The sequence below is a fragment of the Tenrec ecaudatus genome, chromosome 15, assembly GCF_050624435.1.
Source record: "Tenrec ecaudatus isolate mTenEca1 chromosome 15, mTenEca1.hap1, whole genome shotgun sequence".
Classification (NCBI taxonomy): Eukaryota; Metazoa; Chordata; class Mammalia; order Afrosoricida; family Tenrecidae; genus Tenrec; species Tenrec ecaudatus.
Genome location: NC_134544.1, coordinates 52,768,116 through 52,786,120, shown reverse-complemented (window position 1 = coordinate 52,786,120; position 18,005 = coordinate 52,768,116). Strand labels below are relative to the sequence as shown.

The 18,005-nt window shown below is 46.0% G+C and overlaps 1 protein-coding gene across 4 annotated transcripts in view; it reads right to left on the bottom strand.

Annotated features, from left to right (window-relative positions):
• The window catches only part of OSBPL1A (oxysterol binding protein like 1A), a 243,314-nt gene that overhangs the window by 17,013 nt on the left and 208,296 nt on the right, over positions 1–18,005 (bottom strand). For 3 of the 4 annotated variants that reach the window (XM_075533000.1, XM_075533003.1, XM_075533002.1), the window contains 2 exons: positions 16,534–16,609; positions 703–837 (listed from right to left, as the gene is read on the bottom strand). In XM_075533000.1, coding sequence (XP_075389115.1) covers positions 703–837; positions 16,534–16,609 — 211 coding nt within the window. The remainder of the gene's footprint in view (positions 1–702; positions 838–16,533; positions 16,610–18,005) is intronic. The other variant, XM_075533001.1, reaches the window with a different exon arrangement.

The window sequence follows — 18,005 nt, the reverse complement described above, 5'->3', positions numbered from 1 at the left end:
ATAAACACTAATATGAACAAACAAACACAAGAATCCAGCAAATGTGGAAAAGGAGATCAGGTCCAGCGTGCCTCAGAGGGGGACTCAACCAAGCTCTGCATCTCACCAAACCTTGGGGCCCCCAGTGACCTGACGAATGTCCTTCATCCAGATGATATGTTTCTGTAGTTGTCTTGTCCTTGTCCCATGTAAGACTTAGTAAATGTCTTCGTTTTTAAAAAACGGAGACAACCATAATAAGGGAGCTGCTGAAGCAGCTACCCGGATGCAGCTGAGGTCCTGGGCTGCCTCCCGCCTCTCTTTCCGTTCTCATCAGTCTCTCCACGCTTCTGCTCTCGGGACTGGAAACCGGCAGAAGGGCAGCAGGGGACACTCACACTGGGTTCCCTGAGTTTGAACCTTGTCCAGCCTCGACGCGTACTTTGAGCGTGGGGCTGGGGAGAAGGAAGTCTCCAGAAGGTATGCTCCAGGAGTCTCTAGCGCAGTGCTTCTACACCTTCCTCACCCTTTCATACAGGTCCGCATGTGGTGGTGACCCCAGCCATAACATTATGTTCGCTGCGACTCCATAACTGTCATTTTGCTACAGCTATGAATTGGGTGACCCCTATGAAAGAAGGGTTGTTTGGCCCCCAAAGGGGTCGCGAACCACAGGTTGAGAATGGCTGCTCTAGAGACTTACGGCTTTCCAGGGATACATACCTGCATCCTCTCCATGGGGTCGGAGCAGGAACTGGCCTTGTGGATGAGGTATGTGTGCTCCATGTATTCAGTGAGTCGCTGCAGGAAACTCAAAGGCTCATTAAATATCACTGGCATCGTGATCTTCGATAGCTCCTATGTAACAAGGAAACGGGAGCTGTTACGTCCAGTACACACAGCAAACCCACAGTTTCCTTGACACACCATGCCCCTGGCAAGGAGGTGCACGGAAGAAGAGCACACCCCAGGCCATTTAGTGAGGATCTGTCCAATCCCATACATCGTTGCCGAACATCCCTCCCTGCAGGGTGCTGTGCACTCAGCCTAAAAGGACACACAAAGTCAGTGCAGACCCAACTCTGGTGTGCGGAGCTCCAAAGCTGGGCGTGAGCAGGGCATGAGGAGGAGCAAGCCCCCCTGCCCCACACCCCCCCCAGCCTGAAATGGGTGGGGAAGGGGAGGGGGCCACAAAATGCCACACTCTTCCCAGGGGGCTAAGAAAGACCTGATTGCTTGCAGATAATTTCCCAAAGGAAATTTCAAATGATGTTTCTCTCTCTCTCTCTCTCTCTCTCTCTCTCTCTCTCTCTCTCTCTCTCTCTCTCTCTCTCAGACACACACAAACACACACGCCCCACTGTGTCCTTTGGAGCACATGACTCCAGCAGGATTCTGGCTGAGAGCATTCGGGTGCTTTTGTGTAAGGTACAGAAGACGCTTTTAAGTGACATACAATCACTGTCGCCTCTCAAAAATAACAAGCTCAACTTTCTACCCCTCCCCCTCCAACTCCCCTTCCTGGTGAGACGTCTGTGGGGTAATGGGGTGGCAGGGGGTCAGAGTAAGGGAATGGATAGTCTCAGCTTATTGGCTTAAGACATACTCTTTCTTTTAATGGGGTCTCTTGGGGGTGGGGAGCTTGGTTGGGAGCAAGAAAAATCAATAGGACAGCTGTGTTGATACTGAAAACTGACCAGTGTCCTTCTGAAATAAAGAACCAGTCCCTCTAACGTAATCATAATCATAATGACTGGGGAAGGGCCTCTGGCCTGAGCAATAACTTTTCAACACCATGTGTCAGGGGCAAGCCAGCCATAATGAGACAGTCTTTGAACATTTCAGCAAACAACGACCTGACTTTGTTCTTTCCTGGTCAGTAAAGGGCTATTGCGTTTGTTTCCCCAACCTTCCACCTGCCAGTATTGAACTTGCCCTTAGTGGTCTTCCATGAAGCCTGCTCCCTCAGGGCACGTGGTCAGGCGGGCAGTCAGGGCTGAATGACCCATGAATATTCTGTCCCCCACCCTCAGCAAAAAGTTCCTATCTTTCTGACCTACACAATCAAAACGAATGTACCCTTCACACAAGTACAAGCAGAGCATATTTAAAAGAAAGTAAGCTCATCCGTTACCATAACGTATTGCAGAGTAAGGACAAACGTGTATCGGCTAACCTGATTAAAATAAACGGGAGCTTTACTGTTGCCTGACTAAAGAGACTAAGGTGAGGAAGAATCCATAAAGAAAAGAAGGCTCCACTGTGTACACCCTACAGGCTCATTACAAGCAGAAATCCATGGCTGGGGTCAGGCCGGGAAAAGCCGAAACCTTGCCGTAACTGAGACCCCCAGTCTGAGACGCCCCGGTCTGTACCACGCTCACCACCACCTTCTTTGAAAAAAAAAAAAAAAAGAGTGATCTACAACTCTGTGCATAACATTGAATAATATAGAAGGACATGAAAATACATCTTTGATTCCCTAGACTGTTCCTACCTTCATTGTCATATATCCTTACATCTTATTTTATTTTTAATTGTGTAGGATCAGCTCTGTGTATTGATCAGGGCTTGAATTTTCTTTTCCTGTCCCCTGCGTTCTGGAGGGCCTTCCATGCACCTAGATGCAAGCTTATCAGGCCCTCTGCAATGGTTGCTAACTCACTAATAAGACTGCCGAGTAAGACTGAGTCCCACTGTAGGATGTCCCTATTACAATTCCCTGTGTAAACTGGATTAAAGTTAAGCTGTGCCTTCTTTATCAATTATATGAGACTCATTTAGGAGTTTATATCACAATCTCATATACATGAGAATTTTTTTTCAAATCTATGGATTTAAACTTTAAAAAAAAAAAAACCCCAAATCCCTATCACTTCAAAGTATTCTCCATTACACTTAATGCACTTGGCAAATCTGTGATTCCATTCTTGGAAACATTTTTCTAACTCATCTGTTTGGCTAGCTGACAGCACCTCCCTCATATTTTTCTTTCCCTTTTCATTTGTGGACACAAAAAGAAGTCGCATGGAGTGAGGTAGTGTGAGCAAGTGCGTGGGGCAAGAGAGGCATGCTGACTTTTGCCAAGAACTGGCGCACTGAGATGGCTGTGTCAGCAGGTGATTTGTCATGGCAAAACCAGTCCCCCGTCGTCCACAAATCAAGCCCTTTTTTTTTTTTGTCGCACACTGTTCTGCAATCTTTTCAGAACCTCTGAATAGAAAGCTTGATCAACAGTGTGACCTGGTGAACAAACTATCCCCCTCGCATTAAAACAAAAAGTGAGCATTATCTTGATCTTTGATTTCACCTGATGAACTTTTTGGGGGCGAGGTTTCTCCCACTGGCTTGACTGAGGTTTTGGTTTGGGAATGTAAGAACAGCACCGTGTCTCGTCACCAGGAATGACCTTGGGAAAAAGTCTGGGTCACTTTAGAGCTGTTCTTTCAAAGCACAGCATGTTTCCACTTGATGCTCTTTTTCCAGGTCGGTCAGAACCGAGGCGCAAATTTCACAGCAACCCTCTCATCCCCAAATCTTCCATTGAAATTCGTTGAACTGAGCTCCGAGATAGTCCAGAACTTCCCCATCTCCTCAAATGTCCATCATCGGTCTTGGAGCACAGCGCATGAATTTTGTTAACATTTTTTGTCGGTTGAAGAAATTGATGGACGTCCAAAATGAGATTTGCCATCAATAGACATTTCACCTTTTTGGAAGTGTGAAAAACACTCACTCATACCCTTGAGCTTTTCCCATAGCTCTGTCCTTATAAGCGGTGTTCAACATCACAACAGTTTCTGTGACATTGTTCCCCAGCAGGAAACAAAATTTCATAGCTACATGCTGCTCTCTTAAACCGGCCATCACACACACACACATACACACACAAAAGAGGTTTGAGCAAAACCGCTTTTATGAAAAAAATTTTTTTAATGTGACCAGAGAGAACCTTCCCAGGTGACACCACTGGGTGCACTAACTCAGAGTGAGTTGCTCAATGCTTACCTAACAGGACAACTTCGCCAAGGAGAGCTTTTCTCTTTTTTTTCCCTTTGAGGTACCCCTCGTGTATGAGATTTATGAATTAATATTTGCAGAGCACATAGACCAGTTCTGGGTCCATCAGTAAATGCTCACTGGAAAAAAGGTCCCAAACCAGATCTATCCCAAGCCCTTTAATCATATACTCGTAAAGACATAGGAAAATACAGCCTTCTTGGGGAGGAGGTGGTCGGGGAAAGGAGTGGTGAGCAAACAATGCCACAGACAGGGGAACAAGTAGGGAATTAAAAGCAACAATGAGGAGGATGTAGAGATCCCGGTGGTGTTGGAGCAATAGCAATCTAGCTGAGAGGAATTTACAAAGAGGCAGAAGAAGGATGAGCATGAAGGTGTGGCAGGAGGGAGTTTAAAAAAGGAAAGATCTAGAAGCAAAGCTAGGGATAAACATGGGTGTGCACTCATGTGCATATATTAATTAATACAAATAGTTATTGGCCTACATTAAGGAATTGGATAGACTTTGGGCCTCTGCTTAAGCCCTCCCTCAAAGCAAGAACATTTTGTTCTAACAATCCAGCATTCTGTGATGCTCACCCTCCCAATACGATCGATCGCTGAAGATAAATGCGTGCATAAGCAAATGTGGTGAAGAAAGCTGATGGTGCCCGGCTATCAAAAGAGATATCATCTGGGGCCTTAGGGGCTTGAAGTTAAACAAGTGGCCATCTAGCAAAGAAGCAACAAGCCCACATGGAAGAAGCACACCAGCCTGTGCGATTATGAGGTGCCCACGGGATTATGTAATAGGCACCAGAAGAACCCATCAAACAAACAAAAACCCAAACATATTGTTGAGAACGATGGGGGTTGGAGCAGAGACCTAAAACCCAACTGTACACAATGGGGCATCCCCTCACAGAAGGGTCACAAGGAAAGGATGAGTCAACCAGGGCGCAGTATAACACCGATTAAACACACAATACTCCTCTGATTCTTTGAGGCTTCATCAACTGCCACTCTCATGACCCCAATCCTGCCTTTCAGCTCTGGCTAGATCAGAGCATGTACACTGGTACAGATAAGAGCTCACACAAAAAGAATTCAGGTCAGATAAAACCCTCAGGAACAGAAATGGGAGTAGAGATACCAGGAGGGTAGGGGGAAGGTGAGGGAGAAGGGGAAGAAGGGGAAACTGATTGCAATGATTGATGGATACCCCCACCCCACCCAGGGGGACGAACAACAGAAACGTGGTTGAAGGGAGACAGCAATAGGTATATGATATGAAAATAATAATAATTTATCATTTATTCAGAGGTCACAAAGGTGATAGGGAAAAACGAGGAGCTGCTACCAAGGACTCCGATAGAAAGTAAATGTTTAGAAAATGATGATGGTACCATATGCACAAATATGCTTGATACAACTGAAGTATGGAATGTTGTAAGAGCTGTAAGAGCCCCCCATAAAATGACTGGGAAAAAAAGATGGCCTTCAAGCAGATTCTTCTGAGTATGATTTTGGGGTCATTTAAAATTTTCACAGATACCACTAAGCGAAATGGCTTCAAAAGGGTTTCTTGCTTTCTGTTCTCAGCAACACGGCATGGGCGTCAGAGTCTCTTTTACTGCAGCAGCGAGGTGCGTGGTATTTCATCTGGGCATGCTCACGCAACAGATACTTAACTGAGGACCTGCTCTGTGCCGGACCCATTCCAGGCACTCACCAGAGCCAATCCTAACTTGGAGTGCCCTCCCTCTGTCTTTAACACGATATCTTTTGAGGTCCGGTTCCAGTCTCTTGTCATGAATCGAACAGTACCCTCCTTCACATCCAAGTCCACACAGACCCTTCAAAACACGGTCTTATTTGGAAACAGGGACTCTGCAGATATAAATCAGATAAGGGCCACGAGAAGCTTATGCTGAATTATGGTAGACCCTAAATCCAAATAAAGGGGCCCCTTATAAGATATAACAAACAACATACAGAGACACAGAGGGGGAGGGAGAGACTAGAGCGCTGCCTCTACCAGCCAAAGAACGCCAAGCATTTCCAGCACCCACCAGAAGCCAGGGGAGAAGTACGGGGCAGATTCCACCTTAGCGCCTCCAGGAAAAGCCAACCCTGACAACACCCACATTTCAGACTTCTGCCCTCCAAAAGTATGCGAGAACACATTTTGGTTGCTTGAAGCTCCCCGTGCGTGGTCATTTGATATGGCCGCCTCAGGAATGTGTGCACGCCCTCTCCCTTATCCAGCCTGGCTTCCTTCCTTCCAAGCCTGGAGATCAGAATCTGCTGCTCAAGTAGCAGTGGTCACGCAGCACACTGTACTGCCCACTGCTATGTCACGGGGATTCGCCAGGTGGTTGTCATGCTGACGATCCAGGACAGTTCTGGAGGAAGGGGCAGCATGTTGTACTCTAACCCGGGGGTGTCAAACTCAACCAAAACGTGGGCCACATCACATTTACACATTTGGTTAAATTTATATTTTGAAGAGAGCTTTCAGGAATATGGATTGGATAATTAAAACACTATGTTATTGCTTTTATTTAAACATTTATTTTATTTAAGGTATTTATCAAACTAAAATGATCCTTTTTTACCTAAAACTCGCCAGCGCTTTCCTTCCTCCTAGTTTTCACTTACCTCTCATGCTGTGACCGGAAAATATAACAAAATAACTAATAAAATACACCGAGTGTTGGACAGCTGACAAACGTGATGCACAATCGGAATGCCTTCCCCCGAACAATGTGAACCAGCGCTGCCGCGAGGTGTGATTCATAACAGCACAGCCCAGAGTGCTCTTTCTAACCTTTTGTGATTGGGATCTGTCTACATGACATGACACTAGCGTGGCAGACACATCGCTTCCAAACGTCGCCGGAACTGAGTCAGTGTGTTGATACACGTCCACAGGCCCCCAGGAAAGGCACTGGGCCACGTGTCTACTCATCTTCAGCAGTTCAAGGGTGAGCGAGGGAACTGTGTGTGTATGGTATTGTCTCAATCTCCCTAAGCACTATTTCCTTCACAACAATTTTTCTATTTTCATTTTATTTCAGAGCGTCGCGGGCCACAAACAATTACACCGGGGGCCGCATGTGGCCCGCGGGCCACCAGTCTGACACCCCTGCTCTAACTGTACTGGCACCCCTCGTGCAGAGGGCCACACTGCAGACGCTCCCCGGCCCATCCCGCCCTGCGTTTATTCCTCTCGGGCAGCTGCCTTCCTTCTCTCCTTCCTACAAGCCCCTCGGAGAGAAAATGCTCTTTTGGGAGATGAAGTTACCATGGCAACCTCCTGAAGAGAAAAGTAGGTTACAGAGCGACATGTTCAAAAACGATTCTAATTTTGTTCAACTGATGTTTCTGCGTACTCAGAAACAAATATTAGAAGGTTGAAACACCCCAAAAAGTTAACAGGGGCAATCCGAGGAGCTGGTAACAGAGGCGACGTTCATTACTTCCTTTATGCTTCTCTGTGTTTTCTGAAATGGACATGTACTGCTTTTCTAAGCAGGGTCAGAGCTAGCCAGATGAATGAACTACCTACCCCTTTCTCAGGTACTAGCTACCCGACTGGCAAGCGGAAGAGATGGGGGGGGGGGGGGGGGAAGAAGCTAACGAGCTTGCTCTGCAGAAAGCCCGCCCTGACACATTCCCCTTTCCAGCTCTCCTAGCACGCACAGGGGAAAGCCGAGGAGGAGGATGGAGCAAGATGAGCAACATCAAGGCTAGTAAGATGTGTGGCTACATGAGTGGACTTGGAAATCAAACACCTGAGTTTGGTCCCGATTCTGCCACCTGTGTGACGATGAGCAGTCCCATGCCCCTCACCTCTCTCCAAAGGAGAATGATTACATGACATGCCTTGTAAGGAGCTTGGCACGAGAAAGCCAACATACGCCTAGAGCACAGGTAGAGTAATGCCAGGCACGTGCGAAATGGCCAGGGCATGCGGGCTACCACCGATCACACACACAAGAGCTCTAAGCCCTCCCAGGTTTCACAGAGGCAAGCCCACTCCACGACGCCAAGACCTGCACCCAGCCCCTCTGTAGGGAGGCCAGTAGACTCAGTGCGTGGCCTATGGCCTCATACCTCCAAAGGGAGAGCTCGTAAGAGCCTACGGGCATGCGCTGGGATTCCTGCCCTCCAGGTTCTCATTGCCAGATCCATGGACGATCTAGCCACACCAAGACAACAAGAGTTTGCTCTTTGGTTGCCAGGGCCTGGGGACCCTGTCCCTTGACTGACACACGAGGCAGATGACGCCAGGCCCGGCTCAGCTCCCCCAGTTCCCTGTGCGCCACTCTCTTGTGCATACAAGTAGGCTGGGATTGAGTTCCTTCATTACCTGTTCGTTGGGTTTGGGATTTTCTGTCCCTTGCTGAAAATGTAGTACCAGCATGATAAGATGCTCACTGAGGAAGTCAGAGATGCACCGAGGTGACCAAACCTTCTAGCCCCCCTCTCATTTGGGGCTCAGAGAGGATAAGTGTGCTTCCATAAGGGAGTTGGCTTGGTGTTCTCTGGAATCCTGGCCTAGGAGTTTCATCTTCCAAGCCCAGAAGAACACTTGCATCTCGCCACCTGTCGTCATGCAAAACCACAGCACACAGGCCGAGTACAACAGGCACCGTGTCGACCAGACACTGCCTGCTCCACACCAGTCGGTGAGGCTTCACCTAAGTTATCAGATAAATGAGAAAAGGCTGTGGCCCACGCGCTAGAGCCCACAGCTGGTAGACCTTGTTTTCACCACCGACTCCAGGAGAAGACGATTTCTCAATCACTAGAGCAGCTCCTGAAATCTTAAGAATGCAAAAGCTCTTGGAACACAGGTCAATAATGTAGAATAAACAAACACCTTTCCACTTCTAGTGACTCAGACTGAAAGCAATGCAGGAAATGTCAGGGCTCGCATCTAGGCCAGATAAGGCTTAGAGGGAGGGGGAAGGCGAGAGAACTAAGTAAGAAAGCATATGCTCCTAAATCCAGATTTCCATAAAAAAGAGGATGCATGCTATTCTCACATACAAGTATAGCAATGGGCTTGCAGTTCCATTGCTTCTATCAGCCTGTAGTTATGTAAAATTCATTGTACGGTTCATTTTAATAGTTAATGCCTCCCAGTCCCTGGAGAAGTCATAACAAACTCCCTGTTATGTAAACTCCCTTCCATCTCCTTCCCTGTCACAGCTCCTGGAAACGGGCAGAGATTCCACTTTTATTTTCAAGGCCGTGAAGCCTGGTGTTGTGCTCTTTGGACAATGTGTGCAATAATTAGCAGTGTGCATATTTCAATAGGAGAAAAAGCTACCAATGCACGTCACGGAGATCAAGTTTCAGGAAGCAACATTAGCTAGGATATCATGGAGCATTGCAGCCGGTTGGAAAAATGAAATATTTATGCGCCGGGCAATTCTACCTGGTGACCCAGCTCCAAGCACAGTTTAAATTTATCCATGCAAATGAATAGCAACCAATGATAAAACTCTGTAATTATAATTGCCCATCAGCTGAGAAACTGAGGAGGAGGAGGAGGAGGAGGAGGAGGGAGAGCGAGCTGCTTTCTCACTTGAGCATCATCTAAACCACCTGATGGTCAGGCTGAGTTTGGATGTAACTGAACTGAAAAACACTGTAGACATGGATGGTCTCCCATTGCAAGCCTGGCTATGGACTGACACAAGGCTTTGTTTATGGAGAGAAAGGTAATCTAGGTGTTTGACTAAGTCTGTTTGCTCTGTTGCCAAAGCAGCCAGCTGGGCTGGCAGGGTCACTTCCCAGGTGTGTGACCGAGCACCCGGTGAGCTCTGGCCTGTTCACTATGGGAAGGCTGGTAGCAGGCTCGGCAGTGTGGCTGCACTGGAGCTTTCTGGACCTGTTGTCAGATCAATCTCCTGCCTTGATTGAGCCTCCACGAGATCGCCATCTTTCAGAGCCTCCAGAGATGTAGAAAGTCACCCCTTCTTCTACACTTCAGGAGGCGATGCAGTTTGTCCTCGGTCGCAAACCCAAAGCTGGCCGTTGACATCTACTCAGTGATGCCGTGCAAAGATGACCCAGCCACCTGTTACTGTGAAGCCAACACTTAGAAAACCGGATGGAGGCCAGCTCTGTCTGTAACATGTGTGCTTGCCAATTGTCCTGTGAGGCCAAATGCCTCCTATTTTGTGCAGTTCAGTTATTTCCCACTTCCCAAGATTACTGGACCATCATGATAAATGGGGAAAATGCTGGAAGGTGTCCAGGATTGTGTCTTGCTTGGATCCACAACCGATGCTCCTGGAAGCAGCAGCCAAGAGGTCAAAAGATGTGTCTCATTAGGTAAATCTGCTGCATAAGACCTCTTCAGAGTCCTGAAAAGCAAGGGTGTTACTTTGAGGATGAAGCTAGATACCTGACCCACTTCATGGCATTTTCCACTGTCTCATATGCATGTGAAAGTTGGACATTGAATAAGGATGGCCAAAGAAGAATTGATGTATTTGAACTATGGTGTTGGGGAAACAATACTGAAAGTACCATGGACTGCTAAAAGGACAAACAAATCCGTCTTGGAGGAAGTACAATCAAAGCGCTGTTTAGAGGCACGAACAGCAAGACTTCATCTTACAGATGTTCGACGCTGTGTCAGGAGAGACCAGTCCCTGCAGGAGGACTGACATCATGCTTGTTACCCGTCTCTCACTGAATGTGAGTTCTTGCCTTCTCCATACCTCTGACTGCGCCCGACAGACAGAACTCAAAGATCAAATGCCTTCCTGGGGCCACTCTGAGAAAGAAGTTTGGACACGTCTGTTGCCCTAACCCCTATTGCTATTGTCATACCACTTCTTCTCAACTCACAATGACCAATTTTGAGGCAAGATGTCAGGATCATAACTGGAAGATAATAGACAGAGATTAAGGGATTATGGGGCAGGAAAGAGGTGTGTATGTGTGCTTGCGAAGAACCACACTGTGGACCTCTTTGTCAGTTCAAGGGGAATACGAGGGGAAAACGCCAAACAATAATACAGACATACTCGACTACAAGCCAGCCCCAAATTTTCAAATTAGATTTCAGGTCGGCTTTTACTTGAGTATACACAGTATTCCTTATGATGTTTCCTGTCTAGTTACTGAATCGTGTCAGAGATAGGAGGCAGAGCAAGGTCCCTTGTTGGAAGCATTTAATCAAAGGCAGTTTCAAGCACTGGCTGGGAGCATGGACTAGGGTCAGCAATATTCGAACCTCATCCCTTGAGGTATACAAAGACTTTTCTGGGGACTTATTGGCAAGGGCAACTTTAAGCGAATAGTTTTGCATTCATCTACGTTATGACTCCATGCCATTCCCCGAGTTAAGAGAAAGAGAAGACATTAGAAACAGGATCTTCTAACCTGTGCTGAGATACTCTACATAGAAATCATTTCAGAGTGGTTTGGTAGAGACCAAATTTTATTTAGCTTTCTTGTTCTTCTACCCTGTAACTCTGAAGTCAGTATTTATAATACACCAGATCTGGCAAAGCTCCACGTTTTATGAGCTGCATATTTATCTTAGATTTATACATAAAAATGAGGCAGCTGTCATGGTGGCATAGAGTTCGAAAAATTATATCAAGCTCCTCAAAGAGAGGGTCAGTCTGACCTGGTACTCAGTTTGATCATAATACTGACCCTTTGGTTGGGTAGTGGACAGTTTGCATCAATTTAATGAGCTAAATTTGGAGTTTGGAGGATAAGATATTTAAAGTTCATGATGAAATCAAAGCATTTTATAAAACAGATTATTTGATTCCCAGTGAAAAAAAGTCTCAATTATATCAACCTGTTATCAATATTGCAAGATACATCTAAGAAAAAGACAAGTTTTATGAATAGCAATTTAATGAGCTTCTCTATTATATTTTGCAGAGACAAGGACATCTCTGGCTTTAAGGAAGGCAACAAAGTGAGAGAGTTTTCAAATATCTTTTTTTGGTAACACTGAAGGAAGTTCTACTTGAGCAATCAGACCATAACATTTTTTTGCATATGTTATTTTCTGATTTGGGGTACATAACTGGGAAGAAGTCAGAACTGAATAACACTACTAGATGTTGCAACATAAAACTTCTAGCTCTGTCTACTAATGCAAACAAGGTCTCTCAATCCTTACAGATATTAAAAAATAAAAACAGAACTGCCATTGAAATTGTCTTACTCTATCAATGGGTCAAATCCATTCTCACACTTCTGAACTCAACTGAAAAAAAAATCATTTCCCTAATAATATTTTACTTTTATGCTAATGATTTATTGCCTTTCATGACATGTCTGTAACAATAGCTTGATGTGGAAGAATGCTTTTCATTACTAAGCCCTGAAGCTAATAGGAGATGCACTTTAAAATTTTTAAACACATTTTTTCATGACAGTCAAGTATGACAGGGTAAGTTCAAAAGATGTTCACCTAAACAACTACCCCAGGATGACATTATATAATGAATTGGAACCAAATTGATGACTAGGAGTTTGAAGAGTTAAGCATGAAACGGAGAGAGGAGTTTCAGAAATGGAACAATATAACTTCTCATAGTTACATAATCAAATGCTGAAGACAATAATGTCCCTATGGTATTTCGATTTCACTGGCTATCTTGAAAAGGTGATGTAACAGTTTCAAAACTCCGCATTTATAAGATACCAGCCTTTTGTCATCTCCTACAACAACCCGAGACGAGACAACAAATGGCTACATGTCCCTGATGCGGCTGCTGCCTCCCACTCTGCACCTGGGCATCGCACTGGTCTCCCCCTGGCCTTGGCCTGGTCTCCAGAGTCCTAAATCTGAACATCTGTGACTTAGATTATGGGTCAGTCCTGCTGAGGGAGCCTTTAGCACAAAGGCCTGGGAGGATGTAAACAGGGGAAACACAAAAATGGGATTATGAAATTAGAGAGTTCTTAAAGAAAGGGACTAGGAGAGTCAGGTACTAAGGGACAAAGGTTTCCAACGATTAACGAAGATCAGAATTCAACTTCTGTGGAGTAAAAAGAGACTTAAGATTGAATTCCGGTTATGTAACCAAGTATTCATTTCATATAGAATAACCCCCAATTTTGGTAACATAACCCTGTCCAAAACAGATGGGGAGAAGAAAAGGAGGGCGTCAATTGAGTTTGGGGAGTCTAAGTCTCTACCATAATTTCAGAACAAAGCAGGTTAAAAGGGCTATGCATGTGCAAATGGAGGGGGTGTGGCTGGGGTGAGCCAACTGTCTGGAAAAGACACCCTGAGTTTCCTTCCTAATTCAGACAGAAATCTACCTCATCCATCTCAGGCGGACAAGTATCTATCCTACACCTTAAGAGCCATGCATTTCTGAGTGAGACACTACTTCATAAACCCATGTCCTCTTAACCTAAAGTATGGGCATTCACTGCTATGGAGAGTGGAGACTGGGCCCTGTTCAGTGTAGCTCTGGGCACTTGTTTGTTACCTCCACGATGCTCACACTGCCCAGTCTGACCGGCATACTTCTCTGGTTGATAGTGACACCCTTAGGGAGGAGTCCAAATCATATTTTCTGGGCTGCTTTTTAAAGATGACCAAATCAGAAACAGGGTATGAAGCAGAGCTACCTGAAGAGTATGAAGGCGGCGTTTGCAGTTGAGATTTCCCCCACAGAAGAACGGATGCAAACTTAGAAACAACTACAAGTAAATGAACTGTGCAATCACAGGGGACGGTTTAACTCTTTCGTGGCCAATGGGACACTGTACAGGCCCTACCTAGATTTTCTGCCTCTGGGCTTAAGTGGGAACCTGCTCCCTCACTTTTAAAGTGCGCTTCCTTCTGGCAGTGGCCTTTAACCTGCATCAATCTGAAGAAATAAACCTCCTATCTCACCCACCCTAGCAACAAGGATCCTCTTGGGATAGCTGTGTCCCATTAATTTGGTCAATATCCACCCAAGTCTTTAAAAAATGTGTATTTTCCCCTATCATTCAAAATGCCTTCCAGTCCTGAAAACACATTCAAGTCAGAAGGTAACTTGGTCTTGAAAGGGCTTTAAAAATGCCTTCCCTTTGGAGGTAAGTGTAATAAAGCCTCTAGATTCTGTTATTTTCTAAGTTCGAACCTATTTTCACTGGAGAGTTGGAGGAGACATATACTGATAAGAGGATTGGTACCCCAAACTACTAAAAATATTTACCTATGATAACAGCAATTCTCCCCTTAAGATACAACTTACACCCTCTGCGTGGGAATTTCTGTTGCTGAGAGGGAGATCCCCCAACGAACGGATGGTGCTCAAGTTTCGCAATCTCCTTTTCCTCCGCATTAGTAAGTGCTCCTTTGACTCTTCAGGCTCTCAGAGAGCAGCAGCAAAGGGCACGTTCCCAAAATACGGTTTCCCCTGAAGCTAGCTTTCTCTCTCTCTCTCTCTCTCTCTCTCTCTCTCTCTCTCTCTCTCTCTCTCTCTCACACACACACACACACACACAAAATCAGCAGGTTCCACAAATACACATTCCATGGAGTCCCTGCAACTCAGATAACTGTCCTATTGCAGTAAAGTATCTTTGAAAGTAAGGCAGAAGCAATTCAACATGGCGTTTCTTTGTAAGCATGCCGAACCTTAGTTTAGCCAGAATCCCTGCTTTAGGTACAAAGCAGACAGCTTCTTGGTCACCAGCTGCACTGGTTCATGGCCAGAGATGGTTTCAGGCACGAGGAGCACAGCGACAATGCAGCCAAACAACCAACACGAAAAATCATCGTGCCTGAAATTCTCAATCAACCCCTGTGACTCAACAGCCCTAGACAAATGTGGGACTAAATCCAAAGTAACTTTGAACCCTGTTTTCAGATCTGCAAGTTTGACTCATTAGCGGGTTGTGAAATCCATTTAGTAAGCTGGAGCCAGTATTACTTTAAAATAATATAAAAGGGTAATTTGGAGTAACAATGAAGATTTCTTCATTACAATGGTTTTAATAATTTTTACACACAAACCTATGTATATATTTGTATCCTGAATCACAATGAGCAATGTATTTACTGAGAATTTGAAAAACACCGATGCACGTTATAAAGAAATACTACACATACTGCCTTTCCCAAAGAAACTAGCACATACAATCTGCATCTTGTCTAAGAACGCATCCATCTGGCTTGTCCTGATGAAGCCGATTAGAGTGAAATAGGACCAGAGGCCGAGACTTGTGATTGACAGCTGAGAGTCACTGCTCACCATGCGAACTAGAGCTTCTTCAACAGTGTGCGGGCACCAGGGGTTGGTGCACACCGACCTCGTTTACCGATGCATACTCCGAGAAAGAACAGCCAGCACAATCTTAATTTCACAGCCGGGACCTACTCTTCAGCTCGGCGAGGTAAAGCCACCTGCCCACGCCCGCAGCCAGAAAGCGCCAGCGTGCCAATAAACCCCTGTGGTTGGGTTGCGAACTTGGTCGCATCCTGCATACCCTGGGATTCAGGACCCTGTGCATCGCCATGGAGGCTTCTGCGACGGGCTCCTTGGGAACGACAGGGAGGGGCTCTCTGATGGCCCTGCCCCGCCCAGAGGAAAATGCCACAGTGGACGCATCACTGTTGAAGGGATTCCAAGCACTGGAATGAAAATATTTGGAAGTTGTGTTCTCCCAGCGAGGGCGCGCGGGAGGGCGGAGAGCGCTGCCAGACTGCGCATGTGCACTGTGTGCATAGGGAACAAGGTCGCATCTGGGAAGATCTTTGGTAGCGCCGGACTCCCTGGTTCTGACGTTTCCATTACCTGCTGCCAGCCGGTCACACCAGGAAGGCACACTGCTGACGAGTGTCTTAGAGGGGCTCTGTGGACACTGTGATACTAAGCTGAAACTGTCGTTCACATGCTCACCCAGAAACCACACGGGCACATTCGAAGCACAGAAACTTGTTTTGTGCCCAGTGTTGGTGGAATCATATTCTCCCCTGTGAGGATTCGGCTTCTCTGGCGAGAATCTATGGGTGGATGAGGGGGGTCCAAGAAGTGTGTGGATAATGATTGTACAACTCGCCTGGACCTGACTCCGCCGTGGAATTGTATGACATGTGGGTGATGTGCCGACAGAACTGTTTTAAAAATAGCTGAACACCAAAAGCAAAAGTTTATGGAGAAATTCCATTGTTTGGAATGTCATTTTCCCATGAACTTTGTGAAATACCTAAATGCTATGACAACTGGGGAAAAGAAAGCCTTTCCTATTTTCTTACCACGAAGAATCACCCAGAAGTCATATTAAGTGCCATAAACACGGTTGTGCCTTATTTTTATGCAAACATGAGGATCCCCTTTCAAAAGATGCACAATGAAACACACCAAAAAGCAAGTACAACCACATCCACTGCCACATTGTGGACCTGACTCCCTGCTCCCTGACGGAACTGCCCGTTTTGAGGCCGTGACCTTGAGGGGAGTGGACAGCCACCTCTTTCTCCCGAGGAGCTGGGCAGGCAGTAGCCCAGCCATGTCTCGCCTTAATGTTATAATCCAAAATTAATAGTCAATTTACCATTCCAATACATTTCCTGAGGATGCTCCAGATGCTGAAGTCGTTTCTGGAAAACATAGGCGAGGGCAAGCTTGTCCTGAGAGAGAGAAAGGAGAAAGAGTTCATGTTGATGCCTTTGACTTTGGGAAGGAATCCACTGCAGCTATTGTGAGAGCTGCAGCCAAGGAGGCTAGAGAGACGTCACAGGTGGGGGTTTGCACTTGTTCACTGACACGCGGACCCCGAAAGCTTCCTAGACCACCACTTGGCCCCAAGACATCAGTGTTTCTTTGATTCGAATTCCCTGAGCCTCATGAGAACAGGAACTTTGGTAGCACAGTGGTTATGCAGTGGGTAGCTCACCATAAGATCAGCAGTTCCTGTTTGGACCATCTTAAAGGTACGCGATCCCTCCATGTGATGGTCTACCTGACTGTGTTTTTTAGGTTCCCAGCACACAGAGCATGTTCTGAATTCCGACCCTTACTAAATCATCTCCCCCCCCGGCCGCCCCCCACCCCCACACACTTAATGATGGTTCAGTGTCGAATTCTCACGTCTCATGCAGAATATTTAAGTTCAGTTCCTGGCCAATGCACCTTATGCATAGTCACCACCTGCTTATTATTGCGGCGGGGGGGGGGGGCGGTTACCAATTGATCTGCCAGTGAACAGATGGACTGTTCAGACTCAATTAATCAGACTAAGATGGACTAGAAGAAAGTCCTACACTATAGCTTCCCAAACTTATAGGGTCTGCTTCCTCCTTGTCAGAAAAAAACAAATCAAGACTCAGCAGCCCCCTGGCAATGAACACTTCTGTACTACCGCGGGTAATCTAGAATAAAGTGTACCTATCTGCTTTTCCAGCATCCAGAGATCATTCCAGTAGCCCCCACTAGAGGCAGCAGTGCCAACTTTGGGAAGCACCATTAAGTTGATGCCAACTCAATGACTACAGGCCAGGGTAGAACTGCCCCCGTGAATCCCTGAGTTGACCTTCAAACCTGGAATTGAAACTGTACCCTGAAGTCATCTTTATACTAAGAATCTTATTAGCCCAAGGAGTAAACATGGCCACCCTTCAGTATTGCATGACTTAAAACACAAAAATTACGAAAGACCAAATGGTCAATAGCTATTTTAAAGTTGAGATGAGAAGGATGGTGGGGCAGGGGGATTAAGTAAACGGAAGTGAAACAACTAGAACAGAACCAAATAAAATGCTGACACAATTTGAAGACTCTAACCAGTGTCACTGATCATTGCTCACAGGAACTAAGAACTGGGCGATCTGCTGGGTGTGTTCTTGAGGGAGATGGAGAGGGAGAGGGGCACCCTTCAGAATAAAATTGCTTTAGCTCTTTTCTCTGTTTTACCTAAGGATACACACTGTTCATTTGGCAGATTTGTCATCTCAGCAATCTGCCAAGTAAGTGACCACAGATGGTACTTAAATCACACGGTCTCCACTCTCCAAGACGACCAGTCTC